Source organism: Diprion similis, chromosome 7 (genome assembly GCF_021155765.1).
Source record: "Diprion similis isolate iyDipSimi1 chromosome 7, iyDipSimi1.1, whole genome shotgun sequence".
NCBI classification, from domain to species: domain Eukaryota; kingdom Metazoa; phylum Arthropoda; class Insecta; order Hymenoptera; family Diprionidae; genus Diprion; species Diprion similis.
In genome coordinates this window covers 125,142-145,569 of record NC_060111.1, presented here as the reverse complement: position 1 = coordinate 145,569, position 20,428 = coordinate 125,142, and the positions used below count along the sequence as shown (strand labels likewise).

The 20,428-nt window shown below is 41.3% G+C and overlaps 2 protein-coding genes across 5 annotated transcripts; one reads left to right on the top strand and one right to left on the bottom strand.

The window, feature by feature from the left end:
- Nucleotides 1-40: 40 nt before the first annotated feature.
- On the top strand, nucleotides 41-4,528 carry LOC124408103 (ribonuclease Z, mitochondrial). 4 transcript variants are annotated; one of them, XM_046884803.1, is made up of 7 exons: nucleotides 41-177; nucleotides 349-578; nucleotides 662-1,409; nucleotides 1,477-1,868; nucleotides 1,973-2,386; nucleotides 2,479-2,825; nucleotides 2,903-4,528. In XM_046884803.1, exons 2-7 carry the CDS (start codon nucleotides 378-380, stop codon nucleotides 3,351-3,353), a joined length of 2,553 nt encoding a protein of 850 aa, XP_046740759.1. In that variant the 5' UTR covers nucleotides 41-177; nucleotides 349-377; the 3' UTR covers nucleotides 3,354-4,528. The 4 variants fall into 4 exon arrangements, with proteins under 4 accessions (XP_046740759.1, XP_046740760.1, XP_046740758.1 ...); XM_046884804.1 differs by having other exon boundaries at nucleotides 104-199; XM_046884802.1 differs by having other exon boundaries at nucleotides 124-266; nucleotides 344-578.
- LOC124408106 (protein singed) lies at nucleotides 4,475-20,154 on the bottom strand. Its single transcript, XM_046884808.1, has 8 exons — nucleotides 20,007-20,154; nucleotides 13,563-13,853; nucleotides 13,062-13,305; nucleotides 12,174-12,307; nucleotides 11,713-12,020; nucleotides 11,467-11,627; nucleotides 5,849-6,313; nucleotides 4,475-5,757 (listed from the first exon to the last, which is right to left on the bottom strand). Exons 2-8 carry the CDS (start codon nucleotides 13,623-13,625, stop codon nucleotides 5,552-5,554), a joined length of 1,581 nt encoding a protein of 526 aa, XP_046740764.1. The 5' UTR covers nucleotides 13,626-13,853; nucleotides 20,007-20,154; the 3' UTR covers nucleotides 4,475-5,551.
- Between the last annotated feature and the right edge of the window lie 274 nt (nucleotides 20,155-20,428).

Here is a 20,428-nt window from a genome sequence, read left to right as displayed (position 1 = left end):
ACATGTATACCATACAATACATAGGTTTACCGACCATGGTGGAATTGCCACATACGTGACTGCCGGAGCAGAGGATGGCGAGAATTAGGATACTCTAACAGGATCTAACTTTGAGTAATTTCGAATTTCCAACAGATGGGATGTGATAAGAGTCGAACATTGAATTGTGGATAAATGGTAAAAATACAATGAATGAAAGGTCACTCGGTTTGTTGCGAAGTACTCTAATGAGATCTTATCCAGCGTTATTTTCGTCAAGTCACACGTGCAGGAAATGTGACTGCGGCGATGCGTTCATGCTCAAGTTAGACCAACCTGGTCCTTAAGGATAAATCCTTATTTTTGCAGGCGGAAAGATAATGAGCGAAGCTTAAATAATGTCAACCAAAAACTGGTACTCATGGAATTTGTTTCGTTACATTGTAAGACGCAAGGGCACGTATTCGGTGAAACCTAACCTGAAAGAGATCCTCTTGAAAATGCCGCGGTCACAGAATCATATCCAAGAGATGCGGGACCATCGACTAAAACTCAAAGAAAACCAGAAAAATTATTCACCAAGCTCTATATACTTTCAGGTAACGCACTCCGAGCATACCGGAGCTGTTTGAATTTATAAGAAGAGCAAAACCGTAACCTCTGTTCCTCTTTTCCAAAATAGGTCCTGGGCTCCGGTTCGCGAGGCTCGCCAAGATCCCTTTATTTGTTCACAGACCGAGTGAGATACATGTTCAACTGCGGCGAGGGGACGCAGAGGCTGGCGGGAGAGCACAAGTGTAAAGTAGCAAAACTAGAACACATATTTATAACAAGCCCAACTTGGCAGAATCTGGGTGGTTTACCAGGCTTGGCATTGAGCGCACAGGATGTAGGCGTACCTCACTTTGTGTTGCACGGTCCCCAGGGAACGGACGAACTTTTCAAAGCAGCAAAGAAATTCATCATTTTGCAAAGCTTGCAAGTTTCACTGTACGATTGCAGCTATGAAAATGTGTTCGAGGATGAATGTATTACAGTCAGACACGCTCGACTCACTAAAAAACACTCCGGACTCGAAAAGTCTGACTCTGATCACAGCTTGGATTACACTGATGATGAGACGGATTATTACGCTCACGAGGTTAATCGTAATGGCAAAAGGCTCAGACTAGTGGACAAAACTGAGCAGAGGTCCAAGGTCAGGGAGTCATTGAAATCCAACCCCAGGATAACTGATGCAATGGCTTATATTTGTAAATTCAAAGATCGTCCTGGTACGTTATCCCTTATTAAATGTGTTGAGCAAGGCGTTCCATCTGGCCCTCTGTTTGGTAAGCTGAAAGAGGGGAAAGACGTCACTTTAGAAGACGGACGTATAGTGAAAAGCTCCGACGTTATGGGACCTACGGAACCTGGATCAGTCGTCATTGGTAATTTGTGGCAAATAATGAATCAATTACCTCATTTTGATATGTGCTTATTTGTTATTTAATTTAGTTTTGGAGTGCCCCACGGTGGATCACCTCGAATCGTTAGTGGAAAACCCCATTTTCGAAGATTATCAGCAATCGACTGCCGAGGAGGATAACATTCCATTCTGCATTGTGCACTTTACACCTGTGGAAGTCATGGCCGATCCACGTTACAAAAAGTGGATGAATGCATTTGGCCCTGGACCAATTCAACTGGTAATAAACGAACAGAACGATTGTCTTGGAAGTGAAGCTGTTCATGAAATGCAGCACATGCTGCATCTACTCCATCCGACCATATTCCCATTTCTCAGTGAGCAGGGTTTCGACAAGGAAAACCTCCCAGACCAAGAAATCATTGAAGGCAACGAGGAGAAACTGGTTGAACAGCTAATGGGAAATTCTAGCCGCTCGGTGGTAAAGAGTTTAGATTAATTTCAAGATAGGCATTTAATGACAAGAAGATGAAGAATGAGTGTCAAAACGTAACCGAATTCATTAAATTTCATTGAATTTTACAGATATCTGCGGAGAACATTAAGCCTGACGATAGTACAGTTAGTCAAGCCAAGACACTGCATTGCATCCGTTTGCGCCCTAAAAACGGATTGGATCGCAGTCTGGAGCTGGAATTACAGCCCAAAAAGTATATAGATAAAGCAATGGAAATCGACGGTTTCCTCGATGCTCTAGCATGCCTTCAGACTGACATAAATTTGAAGACGAAAGAGCTGGGTGAGATTGCAGAGTACCCAAAATTAATTTTCTTAGGCACAGGTTCATGCGCACCTAACAAGCACAGGAACACCAGTGGGATTCTTTTCAGGATCACCGAAAACAGCAGCATACTATTCGACTGTGGAGAGGGCACTGTGACACAGCTGATGAGATTTTATGGCAAGAGTGAGGTGTACAAAGTTTTGGCCAGCATCAAGGTGTGTATTTTATTACTTAAAATTTTTATAAGTTGATGGTTGACATTGAAATAATAGCTAGCTTTAATCTTGCCTACTTTGCCATATTTCAGGCGATTTATATTTCCCATTTACACGCCGATCATCACATGGGATTGATTGGACTTTTGAAAGCTAGAATGTGGGCAACGAAAAATCCAGCTTTCGTACTTGCGCCAAAACAGATATCCGCTTGGCTTAGCTTCTATCACAGAAGATTTGAGCCGATATTGGACAAGTTCACACTCATTGCAAACGGAGACCTGATACTGAACAACCACAACGAGTTATCAAACGACAAATGCAATAATTTATACGCACAATTAGGAGTAAAAGATGTAAACACGACGAACGTCAGGCACGTGGTAAATTCTTTTGGTGTTTCCGTCACACTGAATGATGGGTTCAAAGTAACTTACAGGTCAGTCAAAGTGCACAAAGTGCATACACTTGCAATCATCGAAATTATTCTCACATGCTTTCCATGTTTGTCTTTAGTGGCGACACAATGCCCTGTCGAAGTTTGGTTGACTTAGGTCAAAACAGCGATCTATTAATTCATGAAGCTACAATGTCAGATGAGCTAGAGGATGAGGCAAAGTTCAAGTTGCATTCCACAGTTTCACAGGCAATCAATATTGGTCAACAGATGAACGCAAAATTCACTTTGCTTACCCATTTCAGTCAACGATATGCTAAGATACCGCTACTCGATGACGATGCTGCAAAAATGGTCGGCATTGCCTTTGATAACATGCAAGTGAGAGTAGGAGAACTGCCTATTCTGCCGCTCCTCTATCCTGCGCTACGTATTATGTTTTCGGAATCTTGCGAAATACTTGATAACAGGGCTCATAGAAGAAGACTTCGATTACAGTACGGTGTAGAACAAACATCCCCATCCTTACACATTGCAAAGAAAGAAAAAAAAATGCTTTCAATAAAATAGGTTTAATTCAAACACAAATTGATGTAGATGCTAGTATTTTGTGTTTAATTTGAAGAATGATTTTCAATCAACAATGCTGTTTGACCAATTTTGAATATTATCCTCACTCATTATTATACTTCAATACGTGCAAGTCATATTACCTGATACAGTTCGCGTTGATAGATAATAAAGACGATAGTAAGTATTTACATATATTACTAAATATGATTATTAAGATGTAACCATGAGTGAGGAATCACAATGGCACTTTGTAACTCATGGCGATAACTGAATATTTTATACTATCTGCATCATGTCACTATGATCGGCTAGCTTAGTTCTAAAATGAAACATGATAGAATTTTTTTGTGAAGTGAGTTTCATAGCTCAAGGAAACGGCAAAGACATCTCGTTTTTTCCGTAAACTTGCGAGATTCAAAAGTATTTTTAGCTATAAGCCTCAAGGCAATGCAAAATCAAGAAATCACAGGCATCTTTATGGCATTTGTAACATTGTTATCCACCACAGTATACCAGCGCCAGTCTTGAGTCAAAAATCATCCTCGTCATAGCCGATTATCAGATAGATTCAACAGGTGCATATGCAATTTCTGCACAGGATTTTCTTTATTCTCAGCTGTTGATCCTACGATGTTTTGAATTCGTTTTCTGCTAGAAAGAGTCAATCGATTCACTAACGAAAAGTCCTTGACAAGAAAAGGAAAAAAGGTTAACGATTTGGTAATTTTCCTTCTTTTTTCTTTTTCCAAATATTTTTTTTAATCTTTCTCTAGTATTTTCCGTATCAGAAAAAACTTCCTTTGTTAATAGGGCAAATGTCTCATTGTTTTAGTTTCATTTCATAACACTCTGAGCACAGTGGATATTTTTTACACGTGATATTGCTCGGAAATAACCGTGCTAATCCCGTGAATCACAAAACAGTGAAATTTTATTAATAGTGACTATAATGATAATCAAATAATTATGATACTCACTGCACATACAAAAGTAATAATCTGTACAACCCGCGCATTTTTCAGATAAAGTATATAAAATGGTTTTACGTAATGATTTGTCTTATTCTTGTGTTTATCATCAACATTGGTATGAATTATAGTAGAAGTGGATAATGCAGGGGATATTGTATTGATGTATTTACACAAAAGAGAAATTTTGTTGCATAAGAAAAACCAATCCTGAATATAATTACGATAGCATAGCCATCGGGTAAGTTCTAGAGTCTTACAAAGTAAAATACATCAGTAATCAGTTTATGATTAATATAATGTATCATATCCATGACTTTAATGGGGGATTAGCCAAAATAATAGCAAATTTAGTAATAATAGTGATAACAATAATAATAATAATAATCACAAACTTTCTTACTGTATAAATAATAAACAAATATTTATGGAAATTTTCCAAGGCTTTGAAGTCACAATCTCGGCAAAATGACAGTTTCCTTATTAGTAGCATACTACGTAATATGTATCCGATTATCTATATTGTAGGTATGTATTTATGTAACTCTATACGGGGGCATAGAAAAGTATGAAAATTTCGTTGGTATCACGTACAATTTTTTTTTTTTCATCAGAAGAAATGATTGCGTTGGGCAATGACAATTAATTACACGAAATATTAGCTGTCACAGAAAAAGCGCGCATGTGGCTTCGTGGAAATCTACATTGTCTGGTGGTCGGCCCACGACAAAGCAACAAACGGAAAACCAGGGTTTGTAGATCCTATACCTATATTAATTTTCATATCCAATTTCACCGTAAGCATTGGAGATGAGACCTGAATTATAATACCTCGTTCTCTTCTACTTCGTTCAATAGTTAATTACACATCAAAGATGTGTAAACGTATCGATACACGTGCCATATATTAATTATAATAAGTATAATAATGATGACGACGGCGATAATAATAATAGTAATAAAATGCATGTTTGCGCGATATAAAATCCCCCCCCCCCCCCCTCCCGTTCTTGAATACAGCTGCGCGCGCGTATACTGCGGTATAAAATTTGAGGAAAGTATGGTGAGGTCTTGTTGTACATACGACATTGTCAATTGTTCGTAATGTTTGTGATATAGTTTATACGTATAATCAGTCGCGGGGATGAACGACGCCGAGATACGCAAAGAATGCATTCTTGTATATTGATAATAATATGGATAATATTAATGGTCGTGTTAAACGCATTAGAATTCCCACTTTGTTGCCGATTCGTAGTCCGTGTCGCCAAGGCGAAATACCCCATTTTTACCAGCCGAAAGGTATCTGCCATCCGTCGACTTGATGCAAATGCGCGACGGTTCTCGCAGCTCGAGATAAAACCCGTCAGACGGTACATCAGCGTCCGACGTTACACCCTCGCTGTCCGCGTGCCAGTATTTTCCATTTTGACCTGCGAAAAATTGCACGTTTTACCAGCAAGCTTAATTGTGTCATCCTTGAACGGTAGTCAGTGGAACAAGAATTATCGTATTTCAGGAAACCTTTGAATCGGACGATACCGCGGTCGCACCGTTCGACACGAATCGTCTCGTAGGAGGCCTTGTTGCACTCAAGTTTGGGACTCGCATTACTCTTGAGGCCGACGAAGCCCTGCTCGCATCTCAGGACAAGAACGGGCCTGTTCATCAGGTAAAAGTAGAACTTGCTCGCCTCCGAGTCCCCGGCGGCGTCGGCATTGGCGTACAAGTGTCCAGACCGCTTCGTGGCAAGGAACTTGCCGTTGTTCGCTCGGAGGGCGACGGTGCCGTCGGCCTCCTGCCACACCAGGTCGAACAGGGCGTTCGAGGACCGTTTGTGGTCCGAGGCCTGGATACCGCCGCCCGCCTCCAGGGTCCAGTAGCGGTCCTGCATCGTTCTAAGGTACCATCTCTTCGTCGCTCGATCGAATTCCAGCTGGAACGTCTCGTGGCCCGATATTTCGTCCTGGTTTGCCGTCACGTCCACCCCTGCAGGAAGAGTCAAATTTCGCGATACAATACTTTTACACTAAATTAGTATTGCAATCTGCAAGCCGTACAATACATGTTTAACAATGAAACATAGATGTCTTTATCAAAGAACCGCAACTAGCATCGACCTACAAGTATATTTTCCAGCTGAACTACATCATCAGGTGTTGTGCGGTGATCCAAGGCTATAACTTTGTACCTTTTATTATAAACATCGCAGACACACAGGCAGCGCAATTACTGAAATACTACGATTGGTGCAAATATTTACTCACGCTATCACTGAATTCCAGTCAAGGGACCTTTGGTCACTTGAGTGCGTTGTGAATTCAAATAAAAAAAATCGAATAAGATAGACTTGGCGTTAGGAGCAGTAGCTTTTCAACATTTTACGCAGAATTCAACAAGCCTTGATTCTGTTTCGAATCAGTTGAAATCTAAAGAGAATATGACGAATCGACACGATAACCAATCTTGCGAATCGCAACAGAAATGGAAATAATTTGCGATGATTGAACAGCTTAATCATGGAATAATTTCTGGAGAAGCTGTTTTTTTTTAAATTATCCAATCGTCCAAGATTCAATAGTCCACCTAAAACCAAGGAGGAGAGGAGGAAAAAGACGCGTACAAATTGAATTTCGTGCAGGTTTTGTCCTTCATCCAACCTTGTCTAGATTCTTATAGAGTAATTAATACTCGAGTGCAGCTCGTACATACAGTACTTCATTACAGTTTGCGTGACGCCAGTGCGATATCGTGCATACGGGTGTGCACAGATTATATCTAATCAAGAAGAAGGCAAACAGCACCGGAAGTGGAACTGGTCGTGGTTTCCGGAAACGCCTGCACGCACCGTTGTTATAATCTCGCCAGATTAATTACTTAACGTACGTTCGTACAATTATGACACAAAACTCGGCGTCTTTTCCGCTTTTCCAAACTGACAGTATTCAATATTCAATTTTCGCGACAAATTATATTATTCAATGTTGTAGGTGCATTTGAATTTATATATAAGCGACTCACCGGGACTGTATAGAATCGCTGTAATTGAAGCGGTAACATTAGTGAAACTTTCTGGAGAACTAGCGGTTCTTAAAATGATGGGATAAGTCTGCATTGATCAATTCTAAAATAATGATCCGAAATTAGTGGTCAACTTTGACGTAGAAATTGCGGGTACCTGCGGAGCAAGAGCTAGGCGTTGAAAATCCGCACAGAATGAGAATAAGAATGAGAACGAGAATGAAAAGATGAAGAAATTCTATGCTCTGTCCTGGAACCGTGAGAGCTCACGCACACATGTACACTTTACTACATATTTCAACCGGTTTGAACCAAACCCGAGTACCGTCTGACGTGAATTCAGACCTTGTCTAGCGAGCATCCGCGCCGGCTAAAACCTGCAGCGTTCCTTCTTGCAGATGTACACTGTATAAGTATTAGGTACTGCAGCCGTATTTTTATGCCGAGCTATACATATACATACCTATATGTATAGTATCATGTACACAAGATGTATAAGGTGTGAAGTAACAAGGAGAATAGAAACGAAGCTTTCCAACGTAACGGGATATCAGATAAGGTTGCCACGCGGTCGAGATCATACTCTTTTTTTAATCAAACATTGTTTTTACCCGAATATTTTACTTCCCTTCCTCTTGTTTCGTTTCCAATCGTATTGGCATTTGGAGATAGAAAGTTCTAAAGATGAAGAATGCAGGAATATCTCATACACAAGATGAATAATATCTTGAATTGATTTCAATGTCTTATTGCAGTAAATGCGGACAAAATTTATCATGGATATAAGAAATTAAACAATATGGTTATATTATTGTATTGGACATTGCATAGTGTGGAATCCTATTCTTAGAATAATATTTAAAAATTTGACGAAGAGACATTTTTTGCGAAAACGCATCCAAATTTGAAAATTAACTTTGTATAGGTCGATACATTCACGATCGTCACGTCTCGCACGTCATGTTGCTATATGTAGGTACATATGTTATATTATACTTTCAAAATCGTGGCGTAAACGACGTAAAATTACATCCGTGGGATGCCGCGATGCCGATCACTTCACGACCTGTATAGTGAATAACGAGTCAATTACAACGGGATTTTTCAGGACCTGGCAAAAGAAACTCGGAATTCGTTTTGGTATAAAAATAGAGAAACTTCTAACTCATTGATTCATATGCCCTTCATTAGGCTGTGGATCAGTGGCTTTGCTTGGTTTTGATATAATAATATAGGTATACCAATAACGTAACGACAATGTTAAGTTATGACTATTCTTCCTTCCCCGATTGTTCTTAATAATGTTAAATTAGTTCGCATTCTATGTTTCGGTGCAAAATATACCTAATTAAATGCGTCTGATACTCGGCTGTGATGAAAGTTTTGAATTTGTGTTGGGCCACCGCGGGATAAACACGCAATTAATTAGTATCCTGGCGGCGTAGGGCCGTGGGATGAACAACGCGGAGTCATGAATTTTTCATGCATCAACTTCCGGTCTCTGTCTGCACTGGGTTATAAATAAATACACGCTGTATCTCCACGTATCCATCCCTATAGGTATAGGTAAGTAACCTGTGTACGATCTTCGACAGGTTCGAAAATTATCGTTAATTGATTGATTCATTCATTATTTTGCAGCAGATTAATGTAACGGGAAGGTTGATTTACGCAAAATGACAACAATGTTGATAAAACAATAAATCCGTTGAATTGATGATCTGTATATTCGCTTAGGGCAGACGTAAGATTTGATATTGAATTTGCATTTTATTGAATTTTATTTCTTCATATTTGTTTATTTTATTATAGGTAATAACAATTAGCTTTGACCGGAACAGTAATGTAATCACGTGATGTAGCGAGACAACGGCGGTGCTCGGATATCATATATCATTTCGTATGTCATTGTGAAAAAAAAAAATATACAACAAGTGAATATCGTGCGATCGTTTAAACCTCTCCGGGATTAAACAAGTCGACGTGTAATAATTTACCGCACCCACGACATTCAGGTATCAATAGTTGCGTCAAATTTATCATGAACATAACCTACTTGATAACGTGATTTATTGTTTGTTATTTTATTTTTTATCCCTATAACTCGCAAGGATCAGGCGTTGAGATGTGAGGCAGAAGACTGCGGGAGAAACAAATTTCTGTTTCAAACCCGTGTAATAACATTGTAAGACTCTCAATGTGTTATAGAGAAGGGAACGCTTGGATTAGGTCTAACGCACAATTCACCCCGTCTGTGATCGGACTTGAAAATCACCGAATTTCCTACGCGACCTTTCGCGGTAGTATGACGTTATATTAGACGACGTATAAGATTAGGACGAGCAGACAGATTATAGCTGGCATACACCTATACACCCTTGCATATCGGGTACATAAGCCGTCTAATACGCGTTAATCAACAATAGACCGAGGTATTTATAAGGTCGCTATTATTTTCATCTTACACTTTCTTTGCGTGTGTGAGCAGAATTAATGCAACGATACTTTGCAGTTGCAGTGAACCAGTGCAGTTCTTCGAAGATACCTCAGACAACGAACCTATACGTATATGTATGTATGTACATATGTATTTCGTATACTTACGACGTTTATCTGTGCTTATGAAGATTATAAGTATAATCAACGAACGCGGTGGACAATAAATGGGACACAATAAATGTGCACTGTGCGCACTTTTCTCGGAACTCTACTTGACTGCACCCTGCAATAAGTTGTAATTTAAACGAGTTTCATGCTAGCGACGCACGAATGAAAAAGGTTCAAGAGTGGTAGAAACAAGTTTCACAATGGTTCGTAATTCTATATCACGATTTTTCTGTCTGGGCAAATTAGCCATATTGAAAGTCATTTCTCGCAGGATGGATTTTTCTTCTCTATCTAAAGCATGCCTATGTAGAACCGTACATGCATCACTATCATAGCGTTTTATACATTTTATTTTCCTTCCTTTCAAGTTTTCTCGATTTCGCCTAAATTTTCGTCATTTCAGCTCGAAGTAATTGTTCCTGGCTGTCCTTTTTCCCTGTAGGTCTTTTTTTCTTCAGTACTTGGGAAGCCATTAGGTACATTACTAAGATAACAAAGACTGAATTGAACTGAATCGAGGAACAAACAGGAAGTACAATGGGACGGAAATACAAATGTAACTTGTCGCTAACTTGCAGCTTTCGGGCGACATCCTGTACCGTTCAACGATAAGAGATAGTCGCCGGAAGGGAGGGATCGCAAAGGATGGACATGGATTCCGTGCAAGTTGAGCAGTTTTTTCTCAGGATTACGGAAAGAATTATTAAAAAATCCCACCTGCGCACAAAGTTAATTGTTAAAAACCGATTATAATACAAAAAAATTGAGGAATTTTGATTTTTTCAATATGGAACACACACCGAGTTTTTATTTTTAACTATTATTTTTTTTTATTTGAATTATTTATAATTGTTGTTCATAGCATACCAAATGTTTTTGAATTTTTTCAGATTTTTATCGAATCACGAAATACAGAAATTCTGCTCAAATAAAATTTTCAACTGGAAAGTGTCCAACGTTATACATCCTTAAATAAAAAATAAAATACGACCATAGGGTCACTAAGGGCACGTAAGCGTTTAGCGAATGGGTCACGTTAGCAAAAAATTATAATAATAAGCAAGCCTCGGCATTCACATTGAAAAAATCAAATTTCCTTAATTTTTTGGTATTAAAATCGATTTTTAACAACTTTGCACACGGGTGGAATTTTTCAAATTATGTTTTCCGTAATCCTGAGGAAATTTCCTGACCGAAACCGCCGTGAATAGGCGAGATCCCGGAAATCGTAAAATTCCCTATTTTTCTAATTAAAAGAAAATCAGGGGCCTGCCGGCACAGTAGGGACTTGAAATAAGAATCCGAAAAAATTAGAGAAATTTTTTTTCTAGATCTGACAATGAGGCCGATTTATGATCATCCATCGGGATGTTACATTTAACGACCACCTTAGTATACATTCCTATAAGGAAGACCTCGATTCAAAGTGAACGATACATGGTCAGTTTTCGAAGCGTGGAGTATTTTCGATATAAATGAGATGAATAAATAAGACAGATTTTGGAGAAACTCACCCTGCTTAACGGATACGTAGCGGTGATTTAGCGCAGCGACGAAAGAAGCCTGCGGCAGCGAATCCTCAAGCGAGAAGAGTTCGTCCCGAGTAACGGTGTTGGATCTGGACTTGAGTACCGCCTTGCTGCCGATCGGAGCCAAGTAGGCGCCGCTTACGTCTCTACAATGGAATAGAGAGAAAGAAGAAATTTACAAGTTTGAAATAATTCATCAACAAAAACGGATTGCTTAGATCTTGTATCTACCTCAGAGCGAGCATTCCCGCATGAAATTCAGCGGCGTATAGACAGTCGCGAGTGCAGGAGTCAAGCAGCTTTCCGTCGCGAGCCAAGTACTTGTTGTTGCAGGTATGAAGAGCGTAGTGCCCACCGATACCGGCTTCGCTTCGCGCCGAGTTTCCATCAGTCGTACCGGCGTCGGGCATTGCGGCCGGTCTGAATTCCAAGGTGAATAAGGTATCCTCTCCCCACGGCACCGGGGCGTCGACGTGGATCTCGTCCTGAGCCGCACTCAGGTGAGCGAAACGCTTACGGCCCGCTGATCTCAGGTTCACCTGCAGCGCAAAGATTATGATTATTCATGCGCAAGGAGTAAAATGTCTCCTGTTATGTATAATAGATATATAATATGGGCGTAGAGCATTCCATCGCGAGCTCGTGTCGTCGGGTGAAATTCGGCCGGTAAGCCGTAGTTACAAGTTATTTACCTGAGGCCGTGCGGCAAGGTGCACGAGCCAGTATTCGGCATTGCCGGGAACCTTGGCCGTGCATTTCAGCTCATCCTGACTCGAACCGAGGAAGTAGCCCCTCTGAATGTTCCTCAAAGCCCATCTGCCACTTCCTGGATCGAGATAAATGCATCGAATCAGACTTCGGCACGAGCGTCTCTATCTCGTGTATAAGTTATAATATACTATATGTAATATGATTACAGAGCAACCCAGGTCAAAATTTTGTAGGGTAGTGTATCCAACAGAGAATTGTTACGCGACACTGAGGACGAATGCGCCGTATGAATCAATTGCGACTCGCAGAGAATACCATAACCGATTTCTAACGTGTAATAATATATACAGTTATAAATATAAGTTATATTGCAGTTGTTATATGTGCGGACGATTGCTAGTCGACTTTGCCGGCGCATTTCAACATGCACGGCTCGTTAGTTTTATTGTCAGCGTTAAACAGCTATAGCTGCAGTGCGGGTATACAATGCAGGGGACGTTTTAATGCTGGTGCAGAATATTCGCCAGGTGTTTCTCTCCTTTCACCACTACCAGCAGAAGAATAGATGGACAGGCCACTGCATTAAAGGCTTGACTTGGGCGTGATGCCTGTAATTCCGCAGTATACTCAACATCCTTTTTCATACAGGTATGTAATAAGTTGCTTTCTGAATTCACCGACGATTATTCGGTCTCTTAACCGACCGTGATACCGATTCATGCGACAATCGCTACGCTATAAACGTCCCTTGCAGTATACGGTCGTATAAGGATAAAACGGCCGAGCTGCAATCAATTGATGCGCGTCATCTGAAATTAATCTGTAGAATGCACTGCATAGAACGGAGTTAAATTGCAGTTGCGGCGTACCGTCAGATGCGACCTGGATTTGAAAGGCGCATCCAGGATCGGCGGTGTCCTCGGCCTCGCAAGTGACGTTGCCGAACTGATCGACGGCCAAGTAACGGTCGAGGTGAGACCGCAGGAATACTTGTTGCTCGCTTCCCTCCAACGTCCACAGCTGCTTCTTCTTTAAACTTGCGCCGTTCGCGTTTATCTTAAAGCCGAATGTCTCCGCCGTCAGGTACTTGAACTGTCCGTTTATCAATCCCACCTGTAGTCAAGTTCCGACAACAATTTATACATATTTTCGAACGGCAGATAATACGGAAAATCCGATCGTGAATATTAATTCAGAGCGAAACAAATGTAAAGTAGCGGTCCTCCGTGAAGGAAATAAAAGTTACGGCAAGTTTGCCTGCGGTTAAAGTTTTCATGGCCCTTGTTTAAGATCCTTTGGTTTTCGCTGATGTGTCCGACATAAGTTTCAACGAAAAGGTGGGAAAAAATTAAAAGAAGAAGGGAACTGACCGTCCAGCCGGTCCGGTCGACACCGTTCTCGGAGCTCCCGTTTTCCGAACCGTTCGTTTGCATGGTGCAGAGAAGTCTGGTGGATCGCCCTGGGCAGTCGAAGTTGCTGTCTCCCTACTCTGATGGAGGCTCCAAGTTGATACGGAGATATCTCAGGTACCGCCGATTTATCTCAGACTTCGTCGGTTGTCGTCGGGAGGGTGTAGTGGCCTTGGCTACTACGGGCTCTTTGTTTTGATGAATTTGGCAGCGTATACTCGCTTGCACTGACGGTATATTCCGAGTGAATTTCTGCGAACAGGCATGCGAAAAACATTGTTTCGGTACGGGTATAAACAAATCGCACAGTTTCTTAGAGGACTAAATATGTTTTTCAATTAGGGTGTCGAATTTTCGAAAGTTTCAAATCCCAATCCGAAAATGCATTCATTGTCAGACATATGAATAGGGTGCTGCAAGAATCTTTGTATAGTAAAGACAGGGTAAACAATTTTATGCTTGCAATTTTTAATAAATTATTCCAATTTTCACGAAGACTCATAATTCAAGATATAATTATAGAAACTTCTTGTTAAATATAGGTATAAGTGGGTAGGTGCTGCAGCAGAGGTTGAAGAATAATGCGCAATTCGGGGTTGCGAGGTGGGTGTGGTGCGGTTCGAACATTTTCCCGGGTTATTGATTTCAAGGACAAGGCCGGAATTGTCGGCTGGCGGGCGAGCCGGCTGCGTCGGACCGCGACGAAGTGGTTCTTCGTACAAAATGCCCCCCCCCCCCCCCCCCCTCCCCCGCACATTCGTAGTACAACTGGGTATACAGGGTGGTCGGTTTCAACAAGCCCAGGAGAATATGTAAAAAGCTAAACGAGTTATGAGAAATGGTACAATTACACAAAATTTGGAAGAACTCGAGGGGGAAAGATATAATGCTGATATGGGTTGGCATGCGGATTTACCATTTCTGATATTCCGTAAGAAGTAACGTTTGATGCGCTGATTTACAAATAGGAAACGCGTGTTTTAGGTATAGGTATAAGCAGCTGCAGATAGCAAACGCAAACTAAATTTCAGGTTTTTTTCTCATTTGGAAGAATTTTGTGGCAGTTACGAATTTGGGAAGTTTGAAGGTAAAATATGCTATTGGAAAGGAAGATCGTGAGTCGATGACTAAAACAATTACCCGCACTGGTCCACTCAAGATGACTGTACTGACAATAAAGTAAACCTCGCGTGTCGGACTTGAGCCTTTAAATACGACACGAGAGCTACGGTAGGGGACTAAAAAAAATAATTCTAAATTTAGAGAACAGAATTTTAGCTTCATGTTATTACGTTTTTGAATTCGCTTTTGATCATGCATCAGCTGCTTATGCCCCACGTCGTGTTCCTTACTTGAAACCAAACGTTATAGGTACTCGCGAAATCTTGAAATGGGTCCGATCGACGAATTTAATAGTCAACGCATAGCAGCATTATCTTCCGGCCTCGAAATCCTCCACCTTGTGTACGAAAATTTGTCTTGTAGTACGTTTAGTTTTTAAAATACACGACGGTGATAATACAGGTAAGTACATACACGAGTGAGTCTTCTCAGCATTAAGCGGTAAGCAGCTCGATGAAATCAACCGAATTAAAATTGATTTAATATATACAGAATTTATGAACTTAAATGTACGAGTACGTGAATATCATAATTTTGTATCATGCCTACGCTAGGAAATTCCGAGACGTTGTGATTCTAATCCCCTTGACCGTTGAAGCTAATTGTAAGCGATAAATCGTTTGCAATAGCGCTACACGAGGTGATCGAGCATCCGTATCAAATACAAGACAGATATTATACACAGAAACGATGCACCCTATAAGTTCTACGTAGTCATGTTTTCTATTATGCACCATTCTGTCATTGGTTTTATTTCGTTCTTTTTCTTTCACTTCAAACTTCTGTGTCTTTTTCAATTTCCTACATCTCATCGTGATAGGTTAGACGGGTGGTAGCCGAAGCCACGTTGCGGAATTCCCATATCGACGCGGGTCAAGGGCGAACGGACGAGCGGAAGGAAGTAGCGTCGACGAAGGACGGGTTCCGGACCAAAGGCAGGGACAGATAGAAGCTGAATTCGCACAGTTCGTGACTCGTTTATTGATCCGCACGGGTGCGGATTCTCGCGGTGGGAGAGTGAGAACGTCGCCAATGATCATGCAGAACTATCAAAGTGCGAACAACATTCAAGAATAATAAGTGTGAAATGAAGATCGAGCGTTAGAATTGCAAAGGGTGATAGTATGAGACAAAGATCGGGTGCGTCTTACGTCGCCGCGCTGCAACGGTGCAGTCACACTGGAAGGCTGTTTACACGAGTGAGAAGAGAAGAACACCACACGCAAGGGACAGTTTCACGGCCCAGCATGCAAACTTGCCGGAGAAAACCCGGGGACTTGATTGTCCGATGCTCTGCACGACGCTTCGCGTTTAACGTTCTCAGTCGTGTACGCTTACTTTTTCCTATAAGATACTTATAGGGTGAATGTGGGATAGATGCCCTAGTGGGATATATGCCTAAGTCGTCATATAACGTACTTGGACGAATATGAGGTTCACAGTATTTTGTTTTTCGCAGCATGATCTCTTTTCTACGACCAGTCGATGCCGAACATTCGACTGGAGCGAACGTGTCACAAGTTGCAGAGCGAAAACAATTCTACGCGACGGCGAGACACTAAATTCAGGTCTCTCATAATCTTCATGAGTTCGGAACTTTTGATATTATAAAGTAAGTACTCATATTTTGGTATTTATAGTTTTTATATATATTAAATAGAATCAATCAAACGTTATTTTATTATTTTCTAACACGATTTATTAAAAAACGAGGGGGGCATCTATCCCCACAATAAAGGATAGATGCCCCAGTCTTTGAGAGTATAAATGCCTTATATAAGAGAGGGAAACAGTCAGCTGCAATAGGTATTGACTTCCAAAGAAAATATTACTATGAGGAATAATGAAGCTACAATTAAAGGTAATAGAAATTAAGATATTTTCTGAGAGTAAAAAAAAATATTAGGTTCGAAACTACACTGTAAAAAAGTTATCAAATATGCAAAAATAAAATAATCCAATGCGTAAAAAGTAAATAATAATGATAAATAGTTATGCTACTGGATAAGAATTTATGATAATTTTTTGAATAAAAAAAGTATGAAAGGTATCAAGTAAGTACCAAAGTTGATTGTACTATCGATAAAATCAAATTATTTTTTCGTCGAATATATGATAATAAATATAAATGGTTACTTTTATTATTTGTTTTTATTCTCCCATCCCTGTGATGTTGATAAAAGTTAAGAAAATTAGCATATTCTTTTATTTTTCCCTTTGGGCATCCACGCATCCCACGAGTCAAAATACCAATGTGGCATCTAACCCACACAGTTGGCATCTATCCCCATTTGTAGGACTTTTTTATTTCGTTTATAACTAAACAAATGAAACAAATAATAACAAATTACCTTGATTATATTGTTCATTAATGAGTATACAAACTAACACTATGTTATAAGATTTTGAAATCCTTAGTTTCTGTGTTTTAATTACCTTTTTCAAAAAGTTGGGCAAATATCCCACATTTACCCTAATGTTTCACAGAGAAGGCAAAAAACGATATCGAGGCATCAAGTATTCTGCCCCAATAAGCGTTATCTCGCTATCATCATCACCTGCGCAATCTACCGATTTATTTCGCCAATTTTTGAGGGCACGTGATAAGCCGTTGACGCTACGGCAGGATCTAGCGATCAAGCACTGCGTTTGGTCTTCTTCGTATTCGGTGTAGGCCATATTTAGAAACGGTAGATGCGAGTCTCGCTAAATATAGAAAATGTGAGCCATGGTACCCCGTGTGTATGTAGCATAAAGTATACATATAAATGCGAATGCGTTCAATGGTAGTAGTGCGTGTACGAGCTGCGATCCGACTGACGGTCTTCAAAGCGCAGGCGCCACATATTCACACAGTGTGGTGGGGTGGCGATGGTGATGGTGATGGTGGTCGTGGGGATGATGGTGTGGTGGTGGTGGTGGTGGTGGTGGTGGTGCTACTGCTACTGCAGCGCTTTGGCCAGGCCGAGGTCAAGGTTTCCGATTTTATACCGAAAAAGATCCGACTTCTATTCCCGTTCCTTTCTTCCCTTTGTCTTGCAGGATTGCGGCGGAAGTTCACTGCTCGTGAGAACCGAAACTCGAGACCGGGTATAAGAGGTATACTCTCACCGTGACGATGACACCAGGTACAGTGTGTTAAACTGCCTCACAATTACAATAAGTAGTAAGTATTAAGAACTAGGAAACGTTGCACTTTGAAGTCCCCTCCGCGGTTTCCGCTGTCCGTCGATCAAGCTTATCATTCACTTAGCCGAATGTTGATGGATACGGTATATTGTTGTATGTATAATAATTTATATGTACTTGATCACGAAAAAAGAAATATATCACTATACCGGAGTAATTATAAACTGGGGACACTGGGGTGTAGTGAAAGAATTTCATCTTCGAAATCAGTATTTCCAGTTTATATGCACTGATTGTGAGAAGTTTCACTCTGAAATTTTGAAAACCCACGCGTAAGAACAGGTTCTTGCAATTACATGATCATTAAATTCAAATTTCAATTCTAATTCAGAGATTCAGGGTTGTATACGAAACGTTAATCTCCGTATAAGTGGTCATACAGGCATAGATGACTCAAGCCAAAGATCGCTTAGTATTACGAGACCTAGCTATATTCGTCCAAGATCGTTCAAATTTATTTCTCATCCAGGATGTTGAAGACGTGGTCGTGCGAAATAATTCTTTCGAGCGGGTTTTCAGGATTTCGAACTACAACTTTTCAGCCTGCATCCGAAAATGGGATGTTTTTCTCGCCAATTTTTCGTAAATAACCAGAGTGCAATATAAAAAATACCCACGAGTAGGCGAGCAGAGTAGCGAGTCTGATATAATTGAGAGCCGAGATCACCGTAATCAGAAATCGCTAGCGCAGGAAGACCGCTGCCTGTCGAGTTCCCATATAATATGGGTAATCGGATTATGATCAATACGTAATTACATCTGACAATGAAGCATATTAGCACAAACGAATGTACAGTATCGACCGAGGTCACGACAATGATGAAAGAACGAATAGAACTTCTACAACATAGTTCGCCGGCTCTGCTCGGCGCTCCTTGTCGGCTTTCCAGCTGTTTCGTTCGAGTTTCACACCCTCTATATTACTACCCGGTGTACCGTAGGCTCCCGGCGCGGCGCGGGGTTGGTCCCCACACCCCTCATCGCCCCCCGGCAAGTGACGTTACGACGTTACGTTCGGCGCACCACTCTGGAACAGGCAGACGAACGAGGGGAAAGTGACTCATCCACCCCGCGTAGAAAACTACGCGAGTCAGCGTCGACGGCCGTTGCCCATCTCGGCACCCATCCGTGCAGCCTACGGGGTGGATTCTTAGCATAAAAACACTCCCCGGACCCAGAGGAGACGGGAGGAGACGGGAGGAGCCGGGAGGAGACGAGAGGAGACGAGAGGAGAGCGGCAACTACGCGTGCCGAACGATCTTTGGGTTTACCGTTAAATCCCGGCACGCGGTGCATAGGGACAAAAAGATCGAAGCAAAGGTTCGCTTCGCAATACGAAAATGAGGAGAAAAATCGGTCACCTGCTACATTTTTTTTCAACAACTTTTCCACTCTCTGGGTGGAGTTGCAAAGTGCAACACTGCAGTGGATCACAATTCTCTCTCTCCCCCTCTCTCTCACACTCTCTTTCCGCGGTACGTAAGAGCGAGCAGAGCGGGCGTTTACTAATTTGCATGGATTGTCTCCTAAGTTTCACAACCGATTCACGCTAATATCAGCTTCAATCCCGCTCAGGAATCCCATCTCGGGATACGTTTCGTTCCGAGTGAAACGAAGTGAGGCATTAAATTTTCACGCTTAGTACGTCCTTGACTTTTAACTCTTCTTTGCTGTCATTTCAAACATATTTCCGCTATCGATATAGTCACCTATATAATTAATAATTCACGCAACGACGGCGCGATAATTGTTTACTCTGGTGTACGTAGACACCAAGAGTCAACGTACCGTGCCGGCAACCGATTCCATCACGGGAGCCGAGTAAGCAATTATTTTACAATGCAATCGTTGCGATGTTTACGTCCAAGTAATTACAATTATAACCCGTGACCCACACGCGGTACCATTATCGAATGTGCATGAATTGCCGTTTTCCGCATCCAGGTGATCAATGTGCAAAATTTATACGGTATATTGTTAAATCGTACGAGATATATTACTCCGCATCGAAACAATTAATTTCCGTCCTCCGAAAAGCTTATGGCGCCAATTAGCTGGTATCAACGGGATTCGGTTATCGAGTGGCTTACTCACCTGCCGATCACGAATCAGCCAGCACCTCCGTGACGTCGCCAAGGTTCACGTCCTTATGTATGTACGATCGACAACGTCCGTGGCCTGAGCAAGTACGGGACCAACACTTAAGGACCTTCACTACGCGACGCTCAACTCGCGACTGAGCCTTTGACGCTGCTGGAGAAGGATAGCAACACATGGTGGTTCCACCGTGTGGCAATATGATGGCAGCCAGAGTCTACCCGTGATCCCTTGCGCCGTGATTCCTGGCCAATCAGCGGACTCCCTCGCCACCTCTCTACGACGTCCGAATTTTTGGACGTAGCTCTTATGTGCGATTCAATTCAATAAACTACGATAAGACGGATTGCTCTTCTACCCTAGAGAATTATTTAATTTGAGAAAATCCCGTAAACAGAGCGAGCATACATTCAATTTCA

Coding starts and splice junctions, on each gene's coding strand:
- LOC124408106 (XM_046884808.1), bottom strand. CDS start 13,625: ATGCAAACGAACGGTTCGGAAAACGGGAGCTCCGAGAACGGTGTCGAC. Junction 12,021..12,173: donor ACCTTGCCGCACGGCCTCAG/GTAAATAACTTG, acceptor TTTGCGCTGCAG/GTGAACCTGAGATCAGCGGG. Junction 11,628..11,712: donor GCGGGAATGCTCGCTCTGAG/GTAGATACAAGA, acceptor ATTCCATTGTAG/AGACGTAAGCGGCGCCTACT.
- LOC124408103 (XM_046884803.1), top strand. CDS start 378: ATGTCAACCAAAAACTGGTACTCATGGAATTTGTTTCGTTACATTGTA. Junction 579..661: donor CAAGCTCTATATACTTTCAG/GTAACGCACTCC, acceptor TTTCCAAAATAG/GTCCTGGGCTCCGGTTCGCG. Junction 2,826..2,902: donor GGGTTCAAAGTAACTTACAG/GTCAGTCAAAGT, acceptor GTTTGTCTTTAG/TGGCGACACAATGCCCTGTC.